Below are 26,176 nucleotides of genomic sequence, written 5' to 3' on the forward strand. Positions count from 1 at the left end.
GCCGCGTGGGCCAGCGAGAACAGCTAGAAAATCCCACCCGTCATTGTGTTTCCAGATGATGTTGCTGAGGGGCAACATGGAGATGAGGACTAGAAGAGGGGCTAAGGACAGATCCTTGTGTGTGTGTGGGGTGGGGGGGTTACCAGTGGTAACTCTGTGGGAATGAGAAGAGGTGTCATTGGTGGCGTTTTTCTGGTTACGAACCAATAAGAATGGATCTGGGTGAGTGCAGTCTCAGCCAGGTGGTGATGGTGGAAAGGCATTGAGGGAGGATGCTGTAATCAACCATTTCCAAGACTGCAATCCGCTCAAGAAGGATAAGGAGGGATAGTTTATCAGGGCCACCGTCATATAGGATGCTATTTGGAACTTTGATAAGAGCTGTTTCGTCACTGTGGTAGGGGTGGAACCCTGATTGAAGAGATTCAAAATTGGATTTCCGAGAAAGGTGGGCAATAATTTGGGAGGCGACAACACATTCCAGGACTATGGGGTTGGAGACAGGGCAATAGTCCAAAAGGACAAAGGAGTCAAGGGCTGGTGTTATCGCAAGTGTTTTTGTGAAAGTGTTGCGCAGGTGTCAGCTTTTGGAGGGCAAGTTTGCTCAGCAGTTCTGCAATAGAGGACTCAGATGAGGACTTTGCTGGAACAGCCTACAGAACAAAGGGTGATGGGCGTGACATTGAAAGGCTTGGTGCATTGGCAGGCATGTCAGCGAGCCTGCTATCACTGTCAAAGAGCATGGAAGAGGCTAGCTCCAATTGGGGACAGCGCTTTACGGAGAGCTTGGAGCCCCTTTTCCCCAGCATAAGAGCACTTGAGGACCGAACTGTGACGGAGCATCTGATGGCCAATGTCTGAGCTCCTGTTGCAGCACACGCAGAAGTCACCCAATGTCCCGAGGAGTAAAGTGAAAGCTCAGATTAGGTTTCAGAAATATCAGCTTTGCTGTCAGTCAAGATCAGTTTGATGCCATTCCAAATTGCCCCTTAGTGTCCAAAGGGTAGATGGGGTTACATGGTTACCAGGATACCAGGATGGGGCAGGGACATGTGCCTAGGTAGGGTGCTCTTTCAGAGGATCGTGTTGTATTACTATTTTGTAATATATATATTACTCTTTTTGTCTAGCTGAGTTGTTGAAATATGGGTGTAGTCTTCCAGGAGATGACAAAATAATTTAATGAGTAATATGAAATAAATTAGTGAGTTCTTTTTACTTCAATACTGAACCAGTAAACAAACAAATAACTACAGATTAAACCATTAAATAAAACAATGCTATTTACTAAGATCTGGGGTGAAATTCTCCCCCAACGGCGCGATGTCCGCCGACTGGCGCCAAAAACGGCGCCAATCAGACGGGCATCGCGCCGGCCCAAAGGTGCGGAATGCTCCGCATCTTTGGGGGCCGAGCCCCAACATTGAGGGGCTAGGCCGACGCCGGAGGGATTTCCGCCCCGCCAGCTGGCGGAAATGGCGTTTGGTGCCCCGCCAGCTGGCGTGGAAATGCGGCGCATGCGCGGGAGCGTCCGCGGCCGCCAACAGTTTCCCGCGCATGCACAGTGGGGGGAGTCTCTTCCGCCTCCGCCATGGTGGAGGCCGTGGCGGAGGCGGAAGGGAAAGAGTGCCCCCACGGCACAGGCCCGCCCGCGGATCGGTGGGCCCCGATCGCGGGCCAGGCCACCGTGGGAGCACCCCCCGGGGTCAGATCGCCCCGCGCCCCCCCCCAGGACCCCGGAGCCCGCCCACGCCACCTGGTCCCGCCGGTAAATACCAGCTTTGATTTACGCCGGCGGGACAGGCAATTTCTGGGCGGGACTTCGGCCCATCCGGGCCGGAGAATTGAGTGGGGGGTCCCGCCAACCGGCGCGGCCCGATTCCCGCCCCCACCCAATCTCCGGTACCGGAGACTTCGGCGGGGTCGGGGGCGGGATTCACGGCGGCCAACGGCCATTCTCCGACCCGGCGGGGGGTCGGAGAATGACGCCCAAGTTAACTTCCTCTCTCTAACTATACCCTTCTGTACTCTCCACATTCCTAACACACTCTCCTCTAGGAAAGAGCGGAAAAACCTTTTTATAGGTCTTGGTAGTGTGGCCATCTAGAGATCATTTGCCTGTACTTGCTTAACATTAATTGATCATGTATTACTACATACAGAGATCACTACAGGTCGGTGAAGACTGATGGGCCAAATGGCCTCCTTCTGCACTGGAGGGATTCTATGAGACTTGCAGGGTCTCAATGCAGTCCAGCAATCTGTGCTCCAGCAGGTTACAAGAACCACAGAGGCGCTGTCTCAAGATGTGACAAGGGCTCCGTGACGGCAGGTTTGCTGCCACCATTTCCATTCCTTCAGTGCTTCCTCTGTTGCTTTCCAGTCAGCCAATGCATACTGCTGCAGTCCGAAATCGGGCCTTCTAGGCACCAGGTCATCCAGCAAAGCCATCTTCAGTCTCTTGACTGAAAGTCAGCAGCCTTCCACCAATCTTGTTGCAGGTACTGGAGTAGCTTTGTAGGCAAAGGCAGCCTCAAAGCAGGCAGTAAGAGAACGCACAAAGGTAATTTGTTGGCTTTTGTATTAAATACTGGATAAAGTCGGTTTGGGATGGTTGTTCTGTGTGGCTTTTATTTCAGGTGCAGGAGAGATCACAGGCGGGGGTTGCTAGGGGTGGGAGTTGGGGGCTAGAGGATTGGAAGCTGGATTGGGGAGTGTGGTAGCTGGAGAGACTGGAAGCTGTGGTGGAGGCGGATTGGGGGGAGGGGGCGGATAACAAGGGGAGATTGGAGGCCAGCCCAGGGGCGTGGAGGCTGGGAGGCGGGGCAGTGAAACTGGAGGCTGTGGAAGGAGAGCAGAGGGGGGATAGAGAGAGATGAGAGACTGGGCTAAAGCTACCAGAATCCAGAAGGAGAAGACCACTCTGAGGCCGAAGATGCAAGTAGGACCGGGGATGGGAGCAGTTTGTACTCTTTAAACATGGAATAAGGAGGATTAAACTCCACATTCAGATAGGTATATTTCATAAAGTTTCCTTATTGTTTACAACCAACCGAGGTCCTAGGGCTTGAATGTCGAGTTCAGTGTCCCTGCAGCTCTATTACCAAGGGTGGCGACTAATCTTTGAACATACTTTTTCCTTTTTAAGTACTGCTTTACCCAGGAGATCTGTGGCGAATACTCGTCATCCTGAGAAAGTCACTGACAGCCCTGTACAAGATAGTGCAAAAGCAGCCTTTACCACATTGAAAATTGAATGCAGCACTGAAAATTATTGACTTCAAAATCAAAGGTAAAAAAAAAGAGAACCGAAGCAAGCAGAAGCCTGGCTTTAGTACCTGTATTTCTTCCTGCTTAAGACACTGAAACGGATGAAGCTGCTGACTTGTATTTATCACCTCCTTCCATTCTGGGGCCATTGATTAACCCGCAATCTCAATGAAATCATGCACAAGTTATCTTCGAGGGTCATTTGGTAAATAGACGATCAGTTTGGGAAATGCACAACCTCGGGGTCGTAATAGTGTGTTGAATATTTTTAGAAATGTCATTACATGCTACAGAACAGAGCACATGAAAGATCCAAGGCTGCAAATGAGTGCTGAGGGAGGAAACACTGCGATGAAACATAAGCCATGCAATATATTCAGATGTTTAAGTGATCCATTGTGTAAAATAAAATAATTTTTTGATCATGCACACTATGGTGTTCTCTCCAACTGAACAATGATAGAAGCTTCCAATGCGACATATTGCAGGCACATCATTCTTTTATGATTGTAACATGCTAGAGAATGGAATGTTATCTAATATTCTATTATTTTTGTACAAAAAAAGTAAAGCATATTTAACGAAAGCCATATAGAATTTCCTCATTACAAATACATTAAATCAGCAAGAGAAAGGAAATATTACCTTTAGTTGATTCATCTTCAATGGGTTGTTTAAATACTGTAATGTCTTTGAAAGTGCATAAAAATAAAACCACTTTGTCATATTCATTTCTTATGGGTGCAATTTGCATGTAGAACCAAACGGGAGTTCCTGCCAACAGAAAACAAAAGGATACACTCAGCAGGTCATTCCACGAAAGCAAGTCACATGGCCTTGAGTTTGTTTTTGAACGGCCAACTGGTCTTGTCTACTAGTCTACGCGGTCACTGCTGGTTTGTATTTAGCTGGATCATGTTACATATCTCTGAAATCCCTCATTTAACCCCACTGGTTCAAAAGTTTTGGAACGTGTGATTTGTAGGCCATTAGGGGCGGCAAGGCAGCACAGTGGTTAGCACTGTTGCTTCACAGCACCAGGTCCCAGGTTCAATTCCCGCTTAGGTCACTGTCCCTGTGGAGCCTATATGTTCTCCCTGAGTCTGCGTGGGTTTCCTCCGGGCCCTCCGGTTTCCTCCCACAGTCCAAAGATGTGCAGGTTAGGTGGATTGACCATTCTAAATTGCCGTAAGTGTCCAAAAAAAAAGGTTAGGTATGACTGGGTTACGGGGATAGGGTGGAAGTGTGGGCTTGGGTAGGGTGCTCTTTCCAAGGACCGGTGCAGACTCGATGGGCCGAATGGTCTCCTTCTGCACTGTAAATTCTATGATTCTAAGATAAAGTGGGAAGAATAAGGTCACTTTTTTCCATTTGTGTCACATAACAATAATAATAATATCAGGGAGGGCCAGTGGAAGTTTGTATGAGCGTGATTAGTGCCATTGTGTCACCAATAATGGCAAGGGAAATAACCTGCTAGCATCGAAGTTACCAGTATGCAAACTGACACACAGATAATGTGGGCATATTGCATCAAGGATCATGTAAACCCATCCCCGCAGCTTCATAACTAAAGTTTGAGAAAAGTGAGAGGACAGGACCTATGGGCGACCAAACTTACACAATCTGTATTGAAAGGGACAAGTGCAGAATGTGGTCACTGGCAGGATCTTTCACTTGAAGAGATATGAAGCTCCAGCCAGTATCCAAATTGGTAGCAGGGCTGAACATATGTCCACAAGGTTTCACAGAACCCAGGGTATTTCTGTAATCGGCAAGCAGAAGATAGAGAGGAACTCTATCATAATTACATGCGATTCTTTGGTGGTGAAATACGACAGCTTTATTCTGGCATCATTTGTTTTCTTTTCTTATAATAGTAATTTTTATTAGTGTCACAAGTAGGCTTCCATTAATACTGCAATGAACTTACTGTGAAAATCCCCCAGTCGCCATACTCCGGCACCTGTTCAGGTACACTGGGGGAGAATTCAGAATGTCCAATTCACCTAACAAGTGCATCTTTCGGGACTTGTGGGAGGAAACCGGAGCGCCTGGAGGAAACCCACGCAGACACAGGGAGAACATGCAGACTCCGTACAAACAGGGACCCAAGCCGGGAATAGAACCTGGGACCCTGGCGCTGTGAAGAAGCAGTGCTAACCACCGTGCTACCGTGCCACCCCTGAAAAACAGCACTCATTATATTTGAGGTCAAGAGTCTATTCCAATTTGCTGCAATGAACGAATGTACACAAAGACAAGATGGAAGAGTGCAGGTTTTTAGTAAAGAGCATGGTTCAAAGGTTGACTGTAAAATCCATCTCTTCTCACATACATGCTAACCAACTCAATGTGCCTCTGGAACAAAATGGACAGAATAGGTAAAACATTTAAAAAACACACACCATTTTGTTTTGCCAATTGGTTCTCAGAATGCAGGCATTGCTGGCAAGACCAACATTTATTGCCCACCCTTAATCCCTCTGGAGAAAGTGGGGTGAACCACTTTTTTGGACAACTGCAGCCTTTGATGTATACAGAGGCGGATTTACAAGTTGTGGGGGCCAGTGCTCTGCTTCATTTTTGGGGCCCCCACCCCGGGATCTGAAGGGTGAAGCATGCATTCTCTCTTTCCTCCCCCCCCCCCCTCACACACACTCTCTTTTCCTCCCCACCACTTGTATGCACGCTCTCTTCCCTCTACCCCTCGCATATATGTTTCCTTCCCTCCACCCCTCACACACAATCTCTTCCCCACCTCTCGCAAACAGTCTCTTCCCCCAGCACCCTCTCTCTTCCCCCACCGCTCACACACATTCTCTCTTCCCCCCTTGCACACACTCTCTTCTCCCACCCCTCATGCGTACTCTCTCTTCCTCCTCATTCTCCGCATACCCTCTCTCTCCACCCCACCCCTCGCACACACTCTCTCTTCCCCTACTCCTCGCCTACACTCTCTTCCCCCACCCCACCCCTTGCACACACTTTCTCTTCCTTCCCACTCCTCGCACACAGTCTCTCTTCCCCTACTCCTCGCCTGCACTCTCTCTTCCCCCACCCCTCACTCACACTCTCTTCCTTTCCGCTCCTCGCACACACCCTCTCTTTCCCCACTCCTCGCGCATACTCTCTCTTCCCCCACCCCTCACTCATACCATCTCTTCCTCCCCACTTCTCGCACAAACTCTCTCTTCCCACACTCACTCTCTCTTCCCACACTCCTCGCGCATACTCTCTCTTCCTGCCACCACTAATGATGTAGTTGGATATTTTGAGTTGCAGAAGCTCAAAGAAAATGTGTTGGTCATAATTTCTCAATCTTCTACTACATTGTTTTCCTATGTAATTATCATTTGTGTACGCAAATGCCAGTAAAACTATGCTTTTTAAGAGAAATGTATTTGTGCCAGTTGGCATTTTATTTTGAATATTAATCATTGAATTATTAGTCTTTGACAAAACTAGAAATTCATTATGCGACAGCTTAATTATGTAATTCAAGCCTATTAAAAACATGAATTACAGGGCTTTCCTTACAGGATATGGAACTAAACTGGATAATTAGAGGTAGGATACTGATCAACCATAATGGAAGAAATAGCTCAAGGGGCTGAATGGCCGAGTCTTGTTTGTGTTCCTATCTAGATATCAATAAATGGGGCCTGGCACATGTGTGAAACCATTCATGCATCAAGCCCTTTCTCCAGTCAATTCAAACTAGACTAGATTCCAAAGAAATATTAGTCAGCTAAATTAATGGCTTACATAGTACTTGCTGAAATATTTATTTTTCAGGCTACTTTCCGATGGTTTATATAAATAGCTTTATTTTCCTTCTCGATAACTTATTTAAATCAACCAGCACACTCCAATCTCCATTTTTGAAACCTTTCTTTGTACCTGACAATTGAACCCATTCTTACAGCAGGTACAACACGTTGTCTGCTACAATAGTTTTCTCAGCCAATGAAACATGATGATACAATGGCTACTAATATGAATTGATGGGTTGTTATGACATTGAATGTTCCCGCCAGGAACAATGAAATGAATAGAATCCATCAAACGTTTTATGTCTGAAATTAAAGAAAATAGAGAAAGATGTGAAATAGGACAGCATGGATAATTATTTCTGAAAGCTGTTCAGTTACAATGATAAGCCAAGTAGCTTCACTGAGTCATAGAACTTGTACAGCACTGAAAGAGGCCCTTTGGCCCATCGTGTCCGTGCTAGCCATCAAGCACCTATTTACTCTCATCCCATTTTCCAGCACTTGGTCCACAGCCTTGTGTGATGTGGGTTTCTACAGTTCCCACATGGAAATCGGATATCATCTCAGGAGTACTGCTACTGATTAAATCCATTACTTCCTAACATGTTGTTTAAGGAAGAGATCCTTGCATGAACCCTCATCTTATCTTTTCCATGCCATTCTATCTATTTAATAAGGTAACACACCCTAATTTTTGACCAATTATCATTGTTTCATAATATTAGATATTAAGTATAAAGAAACCTCTTTATTCTCAGAAAATGTGGCTTAGCATGACCCAAGTCTTGATCCATATAAAATATTTATTCGTTGGGAAGCCGAAAGAGGTTGCAGCCCTGGTGCTGAGGTTCTATAATAGAGGCCATCACCCCAGCTTGCGAAAACGCAAAGAGTAAAGGACGTTAATTAAAAAGCAGAATATATTGTTCTTTCAGAGGGAATGCATGCTTAAATTGGACTGACTTGACCTCACCGGAGTGCTAGGGTGGGGGATTTACCTGCAGAATAAGCTTCTCTCTCCTGGTGAGCTGATGGCACACTCTGGTATCATAGAATCATAGAATCCAAACAGTACAGAAGGAGGCCATTCAGCCCATTGAGTCCACACCAACCGTCTGAAGAGCCCTGCACCCAGGCCCACTCCGCTGTCTACCCCACCATATCCCTGCAACCTAATCTGCATATTTTTGGACACTAAGGGGCAATTTAGCATGGCCAATCTGCCTAATAGATGTGGGAGCACCTCCCCACAGACCTTCTCAGCTGAAGCACTCCTCCCCGGCAGTGCCCCTTGACATTTCCCCCGGTGTTGCCCAGACACTGTCCCCTAGTCCCCTCCCCCCTGTAGTTACTAATGCAACCCCCCCCTCCCCCTCGCCATCATAACGTAGAGGGACAATACGGTGGGGAAGCCCGCTAATGTTATTTAAATGTATGATAAAACGGTTTCCGTCTTTACACGGCAGGGACCCCATTACGCCATTGGCGGGGGAGGGGGCGGCGACAATGGGAACGGGATATCCTTCCAGCCTAAAAGCTGTTGGGGATCCCATTGGATTCTCCGCCCCTACCAGCTTTCCCGCCCACCAAAAACGGGGGTAGAAAGTCCCGGTCCGAGAGGATGCAACAAAATTGTTAAAATGAATAGATAAACAATTCAAACTACTAGCGAAACCTGCATAAATGAGAGAACAAAGTATTGGGAAAAGAAAAAACTGGACTATTAACGTATGGAAAAATGTATAAGAGCAGTGAAGATATGAACATAACAGAAAACAAGGGAACAGAACAGGCTAAGAAGCATTTTTTTTTAAGATAGCCAGAAGGATGCATTAGTAGTAGAACTAGTGATACATTTCTGGGTGAGAAAAGATCTCAGGGAATAAAGCATTGAAGTTAAATAAAATTTATCCTTGAGAAACTCAACAGGAACAGAGAAAAAGGAGAATACAGGCAGAAGACGGGAGGGCCAGCTGAAGCGGAAGTGAGCACGAGACGACAACGGCAGCAAAATCTGTCCGGGAGAAGCAAGGGACAACACCAACACCAGACCCATTCGAGTATTGCCCTCCATAATTGTCTCTCCGGCACCCAAATGTATATCTGCCCCCCCACTCCCATCTCCGCGCCCCCCCCCCCCCCCCAAGCAGATGCCTACTTATGTGTGTAAATAATTGATTTTTTATTTCTCTCGTGTTGTTACCTTTTTTTTTTCTTTCCCTTTGTGATTTGTGTGTGTGTGCCCTTTTCTTCTTCTATATCATGATATATCTGTATCATATCCTGTGTACATAACGGCAAATATACTTTGTTCAAAAACCCAATAAAGAAACATTTATAAAAATAATGTGTTTCCTGCAACTGCTAGTGCAAATATTAAGATTGTGGTGTTATAGAATATCAAGTGTAGTGTTCTTGTGTAAAGGGAACCTGGGACCAATTGATCCTTACTCTCACAGTGGAAATTCCAGAATCAGTGATCAAGGACAAGTTGGTTGGACATTTAGGGAGTTTTAAGAGTCTGCAGTAGTGCCCACTTGGGCTCAGTGGTGTCTGTCACTCGATTAAATAGTCTAGCTGCCTGTGTTTTTGTTTCAATCAAACGTTTACTCCTACTGCCTGGTCTGCTAACAATATTCAGAAGTCTAAAGACAAGCCTCCCTTGTGATCCAGCTCACAGCCCCTGTGTCTTAAGCACATATACTCCTTTGATCTACCAGAAATCAGGCAGAGTCAAAAGTGGGAGAGGCGTCATTTGATTCAAGTGCTTTACACAATGATAGGCGAAATGTATTGGACATTGAGCACCCACTTGGTTTAATCGGTACACTATCTGTTCACCTTCTGTTACAAAGGATATGTATTCTAACAGTCCACCGGGGGGAATTTTACCTTAATACAGAAAGCGTAGTCTCTCTCCCTGTTGGCTCCCATTATCAAGCACAGAGTTTGTTCCAACCCAAAAGCCTTGACTGGAACACCTATTGGCAGCTACATGATGACAGGGATTGAACGAATACTGGACAATAGGAAACGGGGGAGTCCGCCAAGTCTGTTGGACTAAATGGGGCCCTGCTGTTTGTTGAGACAGCTAGTCTTCAAGGTATGAAGAAACCACCTGAATGAAGGTGACCTTTTAAAGTGCAAGGATAATACCAACGTAATGGGGTGGATTAATACTGTGAAATGTGGGACAAAAATACATGCCAATTTGGGAAGGAAAGCTGACAGCTACGAGATGCAAAATAAATGGCTGGGCTGTGGAATTGATGACGAAATAGTGAGATTGACGCTAAGGCAGAAAAAAGTAAGCAAGGGCCAGGTTGGAGAAGGGGCAGGAGAAGGCCTCTTCCAGAGCCTGTCCCTCTACTGGTGGAGCGGAATGCTCCGCTGATTCCTGGGTTCTGCTGCCACTTTGCACAAAGCCGCCCCAGAAAGCGGCAGTAAATGAAGCAGGTGGCAAGAAAACACACCAGGGATCTGAACCACAGCTGCACTAACATTTGAATGTGATGGGCAGGGAAGATCAACAGTAGCGATGACTAGGTCGGCGACAAAGAAAAATCCAGTTTGGGGTGATGAAGCACTGGCGTGCCTCAAAGCTGCAATTTTCCCTTGCTCTCTATCCCTATTCTGCCCATTTTTGGTGGGACTATCGAGGAAAATATCCCACTTGAAATTGTCTGTGCTTCTATGGTGTACTAATGCAGAACATAAAAGGATGCCTTCTCCAAACAGCAGAGAATTCAGAACAAATAAATAAGCATTCAGCAGTAACTATAATTATAACAGAGTAATTTGTTACTCCATGTACCTGAGACTGATTGGCAAAATCCAATATGCCACATAGGAAACATAAGCAACATTGCCAAGAGTGTCCCACAGAAAGCAGGAGAGAACTATTACAGCATATCTTTGAGTAGCACCACTCAGCTACATTTGATTAGCTCACTGGATGAAACGGCACTCGCAGCTTAAGTACTGTATGGGAGTTTTGCTTTTTCATAGCCAAAGCAAATGTTTTTTTGGCATGAATCATGCCAAATTTAGCAAACCCAGTGATCCATTTCCCCTGCCAGCGATTTGCTTTGGTGTGTGGCTTTAGCGGTAGAGTACAAAGCAATCAGCGATTGCATATGCAAATCAGCTGAAGGTCCAACATCTTAGGTCTGCCACAGTGTACCTGATTCTAGCAAAGCATTTGAGAAAATGCATTAAAGACGACCTTACAAAATTGCTCAATTGCCTTCATTTCCATTTTTACATATAGATTTGTCTCCTTCCTCTTTTAAAAAAAAGTCACCTGAATGTGGATTGTGTGAAGGCTTGTCCCTCTTTTCTTTCCTCCCGCCCCTTTCTTTCCCGATTGTTACGTAAAATTTCAAAGCAAATGTGAGCTTGAAATAGATGGACCCTGTCTTATTGATATTGACCCGGTGATATAAATATAGCTCACGTGTTCAAAATTGTACAACAGTGGTTCAAGATGCTGAAAAACACACTCAAAAATACACAGCTCAAAAATCAAATTCAGCTTGTAATATCCTTGAACCTTTATAATCCCAAATGGAACAGGCGCTACAACAGGTTCTGGGTGCTATCCAGTCAATACAAACAGCCCAAAATTCCATTATGAAGTTAGCAAAAAGCAGGGTGAGGGTTTTAAAAGAGGCGGCTGCAGAGATAGTGGATGCATTGCGTTTGAACTTGCAGAATACCCTAGACTTTGAAAAAAAGTTGCGGTCAACTAAAAGCTAGCAGATGTAACCTTACGATTCAAGATGAAGGGAGGAGAATATAGGCTCGACGGCTCATCAGTCTGGCATCAATCGTAGGGAAATGCCAGATTCTATTATTAAGGAGGTGCTAACAAAACGCTGAGAAAGTAATTATTTGACAGGGTAGATACTACGGGTGTGCTTTTGGGCAACCACCCCCTCCCCCATGTTTTGCAGCCACACGATCGCCTGGTCCCGCCACTGTCATTGTTCGCACCCTCCGCCTGTCGGGGAATCCGCGGCAGGGGAGGGGGCATCCGCGGCAGGGGAGGGGGCATCCGCGTTAGTGAGATGGTAAAGTCCTGCTGTCGGGAGTGGCCGGAAGATGCCGCACGTGTTGATGAAAGGGATACTCGCTGGTTAAATCAGGGGCTACCAATGGATGTAGTGGATCAGGAAGCATTCGATAAGGTGCCACAGAAGAGGTTATTGCGCAAAACGAAGGGTGGAATTCTCCAGCCCTTCCCAGCAACGGGATATTCCGGTCCCACCAAAGTTAACTCCCGCAGCCGGTTCCCTGATGGTGTGGCACTGGTAAGCAATGTAAATTGCCATAGGCACTGGCGGGACCAGATGATCCTGCCGGCAGCCGATGGTGAGCCGCATCTGCTGCCGTTTCCCCCACACACTGCCACTACACCCACTCGCCCTTCGGCACGCAGTCTAATCATGTGCCTTTACCTTGTGTCTTGCAGGACCTGCTGGTTACAGGGTGGGCCCTTCTGGTGTGCCCCACCTCCGACCCCAGCCACAGCCCCAGGTGCCGACCAGCGATGGTGACACCGAAATGGACGCGAGCCATCAATATGAAGCCCAGGACACCCCAGAGCTCAAGTCTGGGATGACACTGATTTCCCGTCACAGCTGTCTCCCACACCCTCCAGCATCCCTCAGACACTCATCTAGGTTGGGCACTTTAATGAAGGGGCTCCTGGGGCACTCTCTGGTGTACACCAAACACATGCTCAGGCACAGCAGGTGGAGATAGTAATTCACGAGGGGGCAGATGGTGGGAGGGCGGACCGACACTAGGGACTAGCTGCCAGCCTGATGGGTTTCTGGTTTCTGGAATGGACAGTCTCAACGATTGAGGAGATGCAGTTGCAGAGCCAGGGACTACATGAGGGGATGTCGGCGAGCATCCAGCACCTGCAAGTGCAGGTGAAGGAGTCCAACCACGTGCAGGAGCAGGAGGTGATGACGGCCATGCGTGCCACCCAGGCCAACTGCATGAGTGGCGTCTGTGGTGGAGGCCTTGGATCGGCATGTTCAATGCCTGAGGCACTCCGTGCAGGTGCTGGCCGAGGCCCAGGACAGGGCTGCCCTCTCACAGGCAACCATGTGCCAGAGTTGCCTGAACATTGCAGCGGCGCTCCTGAGTATGGCCCAATCACAGCGGGCCATAGCTGAGAAAGTCGGTGGCATTGCCCAGGCAATGTCGCGGTGACACAGAGGAAGGTGGCCCAGGCCTAGAGGGAGATGGCAAAGTCACTGGCTGATGTGGCACAAATCCAGCAGATGGTGGCACAGTCAATGGGTGATGTGGCACAGTCCCAGGTGGAGCTGGTCCACTCCCTGTGTTCCATGACCACGAGCGTGTAGACTCTGGTCGAGACCAGAGAGGGCCTCCAGTACTGGCAGTGCCAGGTGGCTGGGGAGCCTCAGGGGTTAGCTCTGCTCGCACCCCTGTCCAATGGAGTAGCCTGGGGGCCATCGGGCACCCCGAAGAAGGAAGTGGTGATGGGGCCTGTGCCGGTGACTCCCACAGGGGAGATGGCGGAACACCGAGCACCTCGGACTCACCCCCCCTCCTATCCCAGTGCATCACATGGGTAGTGGGCAGAACAGGGCGGCACCACGCCACCTGGGACACCCGAGCTATAGCCGGGCCGATCCAGGCCTGGTCACCCCAGAAGACGGCCACCAAAGGGGACCCAGGTCACAGGGCGGGAATCGCAACAGGCCAGGACTAGGGCACAAATCTGTATATATATGTTTTCACATTAAACACCTGTGCCCAATGTTACGACCTGCCTCAGTGCTCTGTCAGATGGGTGTGAGGGGTGGGGTGGTCTGGGCTGGCCACAGAAGGGGCACGAGGTGGGGGGGGGGGAGTGGAATGGGTGGCCGTTATGGATGGGCTTGGCTCAGGGACTGAAGTTCAGCCAGCGCTCACCGCTCCATTGTCCCACCTCATCCTCACCTACCCCACCCCACCATCCCCACCTCCGCCACCCTGGGATTCAACGGGAATGTTTGATGGAATGGCCAGCTCGCATATAGGGATCTATAGGTGGACAGTGGAAAGCGCTACCATGGGCAGGAATCAGGCATTGTCAAATGATGCAGAGCACCAGAGCTCATCGAAGAGAGATTGTCATCATCCTCTATCCCAGGGACAATACCCGCTGTTACTGCCAACCCAGGGCCCGTACCCCGTAGTGCGACAGGTATGTATCACGGAGGGGGTTGCTGGTAGGGGGGTGCCGGGTGGAGGCCTGTAATGTCCATGCCCCTGGCAAATCCCTCCCCCCCCCCCTTGGTGAACCTGGAGGCGATCAGAGCATCCTGTGCGCGCCAGCCCCATGTCCTGTCCATCCTCGCCCTGCCCCCACAGTCTCCTCCTCCTCGGCCTGGTGTTCATCGTCTCTCCATCCTCAGAGACTGACTCCTGTTCCTCTGGGACATGCTCCGCTGCTGTAGCTTCCTCCTCCTCAAGCAGCTGCAGCTCGTACAGCCTCAGTGCATCCCCCAGGGTAGCGGTGACTAGGAGGAAGGCCACCGTTGCTGGTGGTTGTATTCAAACATCCATTGTGTGCAGGGGGTGAAAGGCCAACTTGTTACCATAGTGTGCATCCCCATGTCCAACTAAGTCCACCAGCCTACTGCTTGGCACTGCGGACTCTGCCCCTGCATATCCCCCACTCTCATCCCTGGATCCCTGGCCACATCAGTGCCCGCCACCATGGGCGTCTGGCCCTGGCACTCATCTCTGCCCCCAGGGATACTGTCGGTTGGCGCTGCCCATGCAAGCGGTACGCCCCGTGACCCCCATCCAGCACCCCCTGCAGGGGCTACTGTGGGCACTGCCCTAGGACGGGTCACGTGATGCCCTTCGGCGGGCCACATGATGCCCCACCGCAGTGGCAGTCGGTTGGGGGCGGGTGGTGTGGTGGAAGGTGGGGTGCAAGGCTCGTGGGGTGGGAGCACCCATACGGCCAGTTTCGTTCTGCAGAACCAGGAGCCAAGGTAGGTGGTCATTGGGTGCACAGCAAGATGGCTGCCTTGCAGGCCATGGCAATGGCGGGCCATGCCTAAACATCTGGCAGGGGTCCCCTGCCCTGCAGCCAGTACTGCCAGTGTCAGGGCCAGCACCCCACCAAACCCCCAGACATCCCCTGGACACCCCATCAGATCAACCATCAGAGACCTCAACACAGTACAATTATAGACCCCCAACAGAGACCCCCATCAGAGACTGCTGGCTGAAAGCTGAAGAGCAGTCAAGGCAGAAGAGTGAAAAATCACTTACCCTTCCCTAATATCTGCTGCCTCAGACAAGAGTGTTTAAACCAACAGCTGTTAAAATTATCAGATGCTTCCTCAAAGCAAAGTGCACTTCAAAGGGCTTCCAATCCCTTCACAGTCTTTGAAATGCAAATCCCCCATTTAATTTCACCCAGGAATACATTGCATTAGCCAGTGATTGACAGTTAAATTACTCCAGAAACTGCTGCTTGGTGGATTGTTGATCTATCTTTCCCTTCACGCTTGAAGGCATCTCAAGTATCCCGCTTTGACTCTGGCCAAAATGTTTATACACTCTTGCTATGATTGACATTTCCTCACCACATCAAAAGCAACTAAGTGCTTTTACTTCCATTTTTGAACAGCAGAATAACTTAGCTGCTGCTGCTTTAAACTTTTGTCTGAGGCAGCAGATGTTCAGAAAATATCAATTAAAATGCAGTGATTTTTCACTCTACTACCTGGACTGCTCTTCAGCTTCCCCAATATTGACTGGGACGCACTTAGTGCCAGGGGCTTAGATGGGGCAGAGTTTGTAAGGAGCATCCAGGAGCTCTTAAAACAATATGTAGACAGTCCAACTAGGGAAGGGGCAGTACTGGACCTGGTATTGGGGAATGAGCCCGGCCAGGTGGTAGAAGTTTCAGTAGGGGGGCATTTCGGGAACAGTGACCACAATTCAGTAAGTTTTAAAGTGCTGGTGGACAAGGATAAGAGTGGTCCTAGGGTGAATGTGCTAAATTGGGGGAAGGCTAATTATAACAATATTAGGTGGGAACTGAAGAACCTAGATTGGGGGCGGATGTTTGAGGGTAAATTAACATCTGACATGTGGGAGGCTTTCAAGTATCAGTTGAAAGGAATTCAGGACCGGCATGTTCCAGTGAGGAAGAAGGATAAATAAGGCCGTTTTCGGGAACCTTGGATAACGAGAGATATTGTAGGCCTCGTCAAAAAGAAAAAGGAGGCATTTGTCAGGGCTAAAAAGTTGGGAACAGACGAAGCCTGTGTGGAATATAAGGAAAGTAGGAAGGAACTTAAGCAAGGAGTCAGGAGGGCTAGAAGGGGTCACGAAAAGTCATTGGCAAATAGGGTTTCGGAAAATCCCAAGGCTTTTTACATGTACATAAAAAGCAAGAGGGTAGCCAGGGAAAGGGTTGGCCCACTGAAGGATAGGCAAGGGAATCTATGTGTGGAGCCAGAAGAAATGGGCGAGGTACTAAATGAATACTTTGCATCAGTATTCACCAAAGAGAAGGAATTGGTAGATGTTGAGTCGAGAGAAGGGTGTGTAGATAGCCTGGGGCACATTGAGATCCAAAAAGACGAGGTGTTGGGCGTCTTGAAAAATATTAAGGTAGATAACTCCCCAGGGCCTGATGGGATCTACCCCAGAATACTGAAGGAGGCTAGAGAGGAAATTGCTGAGGCCTTGACAGAAATCTTTGGATCCTCACTCTCTTCAGGTGATGTCCCGGAGGACTGGAGAATAGCCAATGTTGTTCCTTTGTTTAAGAAGGGTAGCAAGGATAACCCAGGGAACTACAGGCAGGTGAGCCTTACGTCAGTGGTAGGGAAATTACTGGAGAGAATTCGTTGAGACACGATCTACTCCCATTTGGAAGCAAATGGACGTATTAGTGAGAGGCAGCATGGTTTTGTGAAGGGGAGGTCGTGTCTCACTAACTTGATCGAGTTTTTCGAAGAGTTCACAAAGATGAGTGATGCAGGTAGGGCAGTGGATGTTGTCTATATGGGCTTCAGTAAGGCCTTTGACAAGGTCCCTCATGGTAGACTGGTACAAAAGGTGAAGTCACATGGGATCAGGTGTGAGCTGGCAAGATGGATACAGAACTGGCTAGGTCACAGAAGGCAGAGAGTAGCAATGGAAGGGTGCTTTTCTAATTGGAGGGCTGTGACTAGTGGTGTTCCGCAGGGATCAGTGCTGGGACCTTTGCTGTTCGTAGTATATATAAATGATTTGGAGGAAAAAGTAACTGGTCTGATTAGTAAGTTTGCCGACGACACAAAGGTTGGTGGAATTGCGGATAGCGATGAGAACTGTCAGAGGATAGAGCAGGATTTAGATCGTTTGGAGACTTGGGCGGAGAGATGGCAGATGGAGCTTAATCCGGACAAATGTGAGGTAATGCATTTTGGAAGGTCTAATGCAGGTAGGGAATATACAGTGAATGGCAGAACCCTCAAGTGTATTGAAAGTCAGAGAGATCTAGGTGTACAGGTCCACAGGTCACTGAAAAGGGCAACACAGGTGGAGAAGGTAGTCACGAAGGCATACGGCATGCTTGCCTTCATTGGCCGGGGCATTGAGTATAAGAATTGGCAAGTCATGTTGCAGCTGTATAGAACCTTAGTCAGGCCACACTTGGAGTATAGTGTTCAATTCTGGTCGCCACACTACCAGATGGATGTGGAGGCTTTAGAGAGGGTGCAGAAGAGATTTACCAGAATGTTGCCTGGTATGGAGGGCATTAGCTATGAGGAGCGGTTGAATAAACTCGGTTTGTTCTCACTGGAATGACGGAGGTTGAGGGGCGACCTGATAGAGGTCTACAAAATTATGAGGGGCATAGACAGAGTGGATATCAGAGTCTTTACCCCAGGATAGAGGGGTCAATTACTAGGGGGCATAGGTTTAAAGTGCGAGGGGCAAGGTTTAGAGGAGATGTAGGAGGCAAGTTTTTTACACAGCGGGTAGTGGGTGTGGAACTCGCTACCGGAGGAGGTGGTAGAAGCAGGGACGATAGTGACATTTAAGGGGCATCTTGACAAATACATGAATAGGATGGGAATAGAGGGATATGGACCCAGGAAGTGTAGAAGATTGTAGTTTAGTCGGGCAGCATGGTCGGCACCGGCTTGGAGGGCCGAAGGGCCTGTTCCTGTGCTGTACTTTTCTTTGTTCTTTTTTGTTCTTTGTTCTTTCAGATAGGGATCTCTGATAGGGGGGGGGGTCTCTGATGGGGGTCTCTGTTGGGGGTCTGATGGGGGGGTCTCTGTTAGGGGTCTGATGGGGGGTCTGAAGGAGGTTCTGTTGGTGGAGTATCGGTGTGGGGGTCGGCTCACCCTCATGCATGCGTGGTGTGAGAGGGTGAGCCCTGATTCGCGTGGTGGGGAGGGAGGGAGGATGCCCCTACCTGTCAGCGGGGGGAGGACAGAATTTGCGTTGTGGGGGGAGGGAGCCGGCCACCGGACCTCGGTATCGGGTCACCCGCTCAAAATGGCATCCCGATACCAGGATTCTCTGGAATTTTCCTCCAAGCATAAATTAGCATGGTAAAGGAGAGAGAATTGCACCTTGACACTGCTCCCAGCGCCAGCAGAGACCAGGAGCAATTCTACTCTGGCAGGAACAAGTCTCCAGAACAGAGAATGCAGCCCATAATGTGAGGAAGTGTGAAGTTAGTCACTTTGGCAGGAAAAATAGAAAAGCACAATTTTTTTTTGACATATTAGACTGGGAAATGTTAATTCTCTGAGCAATCTGGGAGTCATTGTGCATAGAATGTTAACATGCCAGTATGGCAAGCAATTAGAAAAACAAGTGTATGTCGGCCTTTATTACAAAGCGATTGGCGTATAAAGGTAAACATGCAAAGGTGACTTTAGTGAGACCACACCTGGAGTACTGTGTCCAGTTCCTTAAGTAACAAAGAACATTCTTGCCCGAGAAGAAATGCCATGAATGTTGACTAGACTGATTCCTGGGATCAGGGGTTTGCTCTATGAGGGAAGATTGATCAGATGAGTCCTACCTTTCCTAGAGTTAAGAAGACTGAGAGGTGATCTCTTTAAAGTATAGAAAATTATTCAGGGGCTTGACAGGATAGATGCTAGAGGATGTTTCCCCCGACTGGGGAGTCTAGAACCAGTGTTTCTAAAACTCAGACTCAGGGATTGACCGTTTTGGCCTGAGATGGGGAGACATGTCTTCATGCAGAAGGTTTTGAATCTTTGGAATTCTCCATCTCAGAGGGCTGTTGAATATGGTCAAGGCAGAGGTCAATAGATAAAGAGAATCAAGGAAAATGTGGAAGGTGGAGTTGAGGTCAAATATTAATAAGGGGATTAGGGGTTATGGGGAGAAGGCAAGAGAATGGGGATGAGAAAAATATCAGCCATGATTGAATGGCAGAGCAGACTCGATGGGCCGAGTGGCCTAATTCTGCTCCTATGTCTTATGCTCGTATGGTCTAACATCTGCCGTATCTTACTGAGTGGCACAGTAAGCTTGGCGTGACAAAGTTCAGCTTCAGTTCCTATTTCTTATGTCCTTATGCTCTGAAACTGCAGGGCTTTCAGTTTTTAGTAAATTGCATTGCTCAATCTCCGTAGTCACTTTCACTCTTTTCGATGATTCTCTGTCGAAACAAGTCTCAAAATCAAATAAATAAACACAGAGCAGATTGAGAATTCAGAACAGATTGACTACCAGCTGAAAGACAAAAATATGTGAATGCTTCAATTTGATCCTGCAGTCACATCCAAAACAATTTACTCTCAGGTGCCAGCCAGACAGTTTGCTGCATATGTCCAACATTGTAATCTGGTTTAAATTCTTTCAGAATTGTTCATTTTGTCCTCTGACATTCCAATGAGGTAGCTGTACTTGTTCTACTTAAATTCTCAAATGCTTTGCTCTCCTTCTTTAGCTGCTCAAATGAAGCCACCAGCAAATTAGTTGGCAACACTGTTCAGTTTTGTTGGACTGTAACGTGCTTAACAATTTGGGCTTAATGCAGCAAAAGGGAGCATATGGTCAGATAAACTCAAGCCTCACAACAGGCATCTGCCCATTCACAATACAGATACTGTGCCGATAATCATCAATACCACCATGTGTGATCCCAACTTCAATAAACTAGAGGTGATTCTAGCTTCTTGAAGTGTCCAGCAGTGAATGGCGCATGTAGCAAGTACGCCTCAGGAAATCACAGGTGCCCAGCTGTAACTTTTCTTTCAAAGTAGTAGGAAAATCATAGGTTATGCGCTTACAATTTACCAGTCTGCAATTTCTTCCAGTTCCACTCGCGGTAAGCTTTCTCCAAGATGACCTTCAGGACGCTCAACAACGCAGAATCGGCGAGCAGAAACTTATAGCCAAGTTCCGCACAAATGAGCACGGCCTCAACCGGGGATTCATGTCACATTACATTCACCCCCACCCCCCACCACCATCTGGCCTGGGCTTGCGAAATCCTACCAACTGTCCTGGCTTGAGACAATTCACACCTCTTTAACCTATGATTATCCCTCTCTCCAGTTGCTCCGTCTGGACCTGTAGACTTAATTACCTGCAAAGACTTGCATTCAAAGTATCGTCTTGCATCTTTGACTTTGTCTATATATATGTTTCTGGAACCCACCTCTTCATTCACCTGAGGAAGGAGCAGTGCTCCGAAAGCTAGTGATTCGAAACAAACCTGTTGGACTTTAACCTAGTGTTGTCAGACTTCTTACTGTGCTCACCCCAGTCCAAAGCCAGCATCTCCACAATATAGAAATAGAAGAGCAGAATTTTATTTAAATGGAGAGAGACTACAAAATGTTATGGTACAGACAAACTGGGTGTCCTTGTGCATAAACTGCAAGGAACCTGCATGTAGGTACAGCAAATAATTGGAAAGGCAAATGGAACGTTGGTCTTTATCACAAGGGGAATGGAATGTAAAAGTAGAAAAGTACTGTCACAAGCAGATTGGGTGCTTAAGAGAGTATTGTGTATGGTTTTGGTCTCTTTATTTAAAGAGAGATATACTTGCATTGAAGAAAACTCAGGTAAGGTTCACCAGGTTGATTCCTAGGATGAAGTTTGATATAACTTACCTTGCAGGAGCATCTCTTAGAGTTTCAGCGGGGGCTGCTGGTGGGTGAGTATTTAAGTAAACACTTACCTGGTCCCGTTTCTGTTCCTCTTTGCTGTTGTTTTTTTTTAAATTTTATTTTTTAAGGCGGGAACAGGAAGTTCGACCCGCGGACTTCTGGGAAGTCCCTCACCAATAAATTCTGGTGGAGAGGAAACCCGAGACACTACGCGTGTAGTGTCTCCCACCCGCCCTCCTCCTCTAACCTAATAATAAAACCCATTGGTGTGAGGTAAGTACCATATTGTATTATTATTATTATTTTTTTTTTTTTTTAATTTAGTTGTTAGCCAGATCTTGGTTGAAAGTTAGAGGGATGGCAGGGAAGGGAGTGCAATGTTCCTCCTGCAGGATGTTTGAGGTGAGGGATGCCGTTAGTGTCCCTGCTGATTTTACCTGCAGGAAGTGCTGCCATCTCCAGCTCCTCCGAGACCGAGTTAGGGAACTGGAGCTGGAGTTGGAAGAACTTTGGATCATTCGGGAGGCAGAGGGGGTCATAGATAGCAGCTTCAGGGAATTAGTTACACCAAAGATTGGAGATAGATGGGTAACTGTAAGAGGGACTGGGAAGAAGCAGTCAGTGCAGGGATCACCTGCGGTCGTTCCCCTGAGAAACAAGTATACCGCTTTGGATACTTGTGGGGGGGGGGGACTTACCAGGGATAAGCCATGGGGTACGGGCCTCTGGCACGGAGTCTGTCCCTGTTGCTCAGAAGGGAAGGGGGGAGAGGAGCAGAGCATTAGTAATTGGGGACTCGATAGTCAGGGGCACAGATAGGAGATTTTGTGGGAGCGTGAGAGACTCACGTTTGGTATGTTGCCTCCCAGGTGCATGCATCGTGATGCATCGGATCGTGTTTTCCGGGTCCTTAAAGGGGAGGGGGAGCAGCCCCAAGTCGTGGTCCACATTGGCACTAACGACATAGGTAGGAAAGGGGACAAGGATGTCAGGCAGGCTTTCAGGGAGCTAGGATGGAAGCTCAGAACTAGAACAAACAGAGTTGTTATCTCTGGGTTGTTGCGTGATAGTGAGATGAGGAATAGGGAGAGAGAGCAATTAAACACGTGGCTACAGGGATGGTGCAGGCGGGAGGGATTCAGATTTCTGGATAACTGGGGCTCTTTCTGGGGAAGGTGGGACCTCTACAGACAGGATGGTCTACATCTGAACCTGAGGGGCACAAATATCCAAGGGGAGAGATTTGTTAGTGCTCTTTGGGGGGGTTTAAACTAATGCAGCAGGGGCATGGGAACCTGGATTGTAGTTGTAGGGTACGGGAGAATGAGAGTATAGAGGTCAGGAGCACAGATTTGACGTCGCAGGAGGGGGCCAGTGTTCAGGTAGGTGGTTTGAAGTGTGTCTACTTCAATGCCAGGAGTATAAGAAATAAGGTAGGGGAACTGGCAGCATGGGTTGGTAGCTGGGACTTCGATGTTGTGGCCATTTCGGAGACATGGATAGAGCAGGGACAGGAATGGATGTTGCAGGTTCCGGGGTTTAGGTGTTTTAGTAAGCTCAGAGAAGGAGGCAAAAGAGGGGGAGGTGTGGCGCTGCTAGTCAAGAGCAGTATTACGGTGGCGGAGAGGATGCTAGATGGGGACTCATCGTCCGAGGTAGTATGGGCTGAGGTTAGAAACAGGAAAGGAGAGGTCACCCTGTTGGGAGTTTTCTATAGGCCTCCAAATAGTTCTAGGGATGTAGAGGAAAGGATGGCGAGGATGATCCTGGATAAGAGCGAAAGTAACAGGGTAGTTATTATGGGAGACTTTAACTTTCCAAACATTGACTGGAAAAGATATAGTTCGAGTACATTAGATGGGTCGTTTTTTGTACAGTGTGTGCAGGAGGGTTTCCTGACACAATATGTTGACAGGCCAACAAGAGGCGAGGCCACGTTGGATTTGGTTTTGGGTAATGAACCAGGCCAGGTGTTGGATTTGGAGGTAGGAGAGCACTTTGGGGACAGTGACCACAATTCGGTGACGTTTACGTTAGTGATGGAAAGGGATAAGTATACACCGCAGGGCAAGAGTTATAGCTGGGGGAAGGGCAATTATGATGCCATTAGACGTGACTTGGGGGGGGATAGGTTGGAGAAGTAGGCTGCAAGTGTTGGGCACACTGGATAAGTGGAGCTTGTTCAAGGATCAGCTACTGCGAGTTCTTGATAAGTATGTACCGGTCAGGCAGGGAGGAAGGCGTAGAGCGAGGGAACCGTGGTTTACCAAAGAAGTGGAATCTCTTGTTAAGAGGAAGAAGATGAGGTGTGAAGTTTCAGTTGGGGTGATGGATAGTTACAAGGTAGCGAGGAAGGATCTAAAGAGAGAGCTAAGATGAGCAAGGAGGGGACATGAGAAGTATTTGGCAGGTAGGATCTAGGAAAACCCAAAAGCTTTCTATAGGTATGTCAGGAATAAGCAAATGACTAGGGTAAGAGTAGGACCAGTCAAGGACAGGGATGGGAAGTTGTGTGTGGAGTCTGAAGAGATAGGCGAGATACTAAATGAATATTTTTCGTCAGTATTCACTCAGGAAAAAGATAATGTTGTGGAGGAGAATGCTGAGACCCATGCTATTAGAATAGATGGCATTGAGGTACGTAGGGAAGAGGTGTTGGCAATTCTGGACAGGCTAAAAATAGATAAGTCCCCGGGGCCTGATGGGATTTATCCTAGGATTCTCTGGGAGGCCAGGGAAGAGATTGCTGGACCTTTGGCTTTGATTTTTATGTCATCATTGGCTACAGGAATAGTGCCAGAGGACTGGAGGATAGCAAATGTGGTCCCTTTGTTCAAAAAGGGGAGCAGAGACAACCCCGGCAACTATAGACCGGTGAGCCTCACGTCTGTAGTGGGTAAAGTCTTGGAGGGGATTATAAGAGACAAGATTTATAATCATCTAGATAGGAATAATATGATCAGGGATAGTCAGCATGGCTTTGTGAAGGGTAGGTCATGCCTCACAAACCTTATCGAGTTCTTTGAGAAGGTGACTGAACAGGTAGACGAGGGTAGAGCAGCTGATGTGGTGTATATGGATTTCAGTAAAGCGTTTGATAAGGTTCCCCACGGTAGGCTATTGCAGAAAATACGGAGGCTGGGGATTGAGGGTGATTTAGAGATGTGGATCAGAAATTGGCTAGCTGAAAGAAGACAGAGGGTGGTGGTTGATGGGAAATGTTCAGAATGGAGTTCAGTTACAAGTGGCGTACCACAAGGATCTGTTCTGGGGCCGTTGCTGTTTGTCATTTTTATCAATGACCTAGAGGAAGGCGCAGAAGGGTGGGTGAGTAAATTTGCAGACGACACTAAAGTCGGTGGTGTTGTCGACAGTGTGGAAGGATGTAGCAGGTTACAGAGGGACATAGATAAGCTGCAGAGCTGGGCTGAGAGGTGGCAAATGGAGTTTAATGTAGAGAAGTGTGAGGTGATTCACTTTGGAAGGAATAACAGGAATGCGGAATATTTGGCTAATGGTAAAGTTCTTGGAAGTGTGGATGAGCAGAGGGATCTAGGTGTCCATGTACATAGATCCCTGAAAGTTGCCACCCAGGTTGATAGGGTTGTGAAGAAGGCCTATGGAGTGTTGGCCTTTATTGGTAGAGGGATTGAGTTCCGGAGTCAGGAGGTCATGTTGCAGCTGTACAAAACTCTGGTACGGCCGCATTTGGAGTATTGCGTACAGTTCTGGTCACCGCATTATAGGAAGGACGTGGAGGCTTTGGAGCGGGTGCAGAGGAGATTTACCAGGATGTTGCCTGGTATGGAGGGAAAATCTTATCAGGAAAGGCTGATGGACTTGAGGTTGTTTTCGTTGGAGAGAAGAAGGTTAAGAGGAGACTTAATAGAGGCATACAAAATGATCAGGGGGTTAGATAGGGTGGACAGTGAGAGCCTTCTCCCGCGGATGGAAATGGCTGGCACGAGGGGACATAGCTTTAAACTGAGGGGGTAATAGGTATAGGACAGAGGTCAGAGGTAGGTTCTTTACGCAAAGAGTGGTGAGGCCGTGGAATGCCCTACCTGCAACAGTAGTGAACTCGCCAACATTGAGGGCATTTAAAAGTTTATTGGATAAGCATATGGATGATAATGGCATAGTGTAGGTTAGATGGCTTTTGTTTTGGTGCAACATCGTGGGCCGAAGGGCCTGTACTGCGCTGTATCGTTCTATGTTCTATGTTCTATGAAGGGGGTTGCCTTTCGAGGGATGGTTCAGCAGGTTCATTGAAACATAAAAGACTCTAAGGGACCTTGACAGGATAGATGCTGAGAGGAGCTTTTCCCTCCTGGAGAATCTGTAACTTAGGAGTCACAGTTTCAGAATTAGGAGGCTCCCAATTAAGACAGAGTTGAAGAGGAATTTCTTCTCCCAGAGAATCATTAATCTTTGGAATTCTCTATCACAGACAGCAGTGGAGGCTGGGTTACTGTATACATTCAAGGCTGACTTCGACAGTTTTTTGATTAACAAGTGAGATAAGGGTTACGGAGTACTGGCAGGAAAGTGGAGGTGAGGCTGTTATCAGATCAGCCATGATCATTGTGGTGATCTCTATGTGTGCATGTACACAAGGGGTTAATGTGTAATCAGTAGCACCACATGATCACTAGTGGGCCGGACCAACAGGGGTATATAAAAGGCAGCCACATTGGGTCTCTCTCTCTTGGGTGCACTGTGATCAAAGCAACAGCAGACTAGTTTAGATGGCCAGTGTAGTTACGTACAGTTACCATAGTCAGATCTTGTTAACCTTATCACTAGTATCAAAGTTAAAGTAAAGAACTCATGTAAATATTGTTGTAGTTACTCAATAAACCTTTTGTTACTACTGGAAGAATTCAAATCTTCTTCATCGGGATTCAGAATACCTCCTCACTAACAAGGATTGAGTAGCACATGTTACCTACCACACAGGTAACAAAACAATCATATTCA

At 47.7% G+C, this 26,176-nt stretch overlaps 1 protein-coding gene across 3 annotated transcripts in view; it reads right to left on the bottom strand.

The window, feature by feature from the left end:
* Window positions 1–26,176, bottom strand: part of kcnh5b (potassium voltage-gated channel, subfamily H (eag-related), member 5b) — a 550,001-nt gene that overhangs the window by 360,772 nt on the left and 163,053 nt on the right. For all 3 annotated transcript variants that reach the window (XM_072492080.1, XM_072492071.1, XM_072492088.1), the window contains exon 4: window positions 3,916–4,044. In XM_072492080.1, coding sequence (XP_072348181.1) covers window positions 3,916–4,044 — 129 coding nt within the window. The remainder of the gene's footprint in view (window positions 1–3,915; window positions 4,045–26,176) is intronic.

The sequence above is a fragment of the Scyliorhinus torazame genome, chromosome 2, assembly GCF_047496885.1.
Source record: "Scyliorhinus torazame isolate Kashiwa2021f chromosome 2, sScyTor2.1, whole genome shotgun sequence".
In the NCBI taxonomy this organism is placed as follows: domain Eukaryota; kingdom Metazoa; phylum Chordata; class Chondrichthyes; order Carcharhiniformes; family Scyliorhinidae; genus Scyliorhinus; species Scyliorhinus torazame.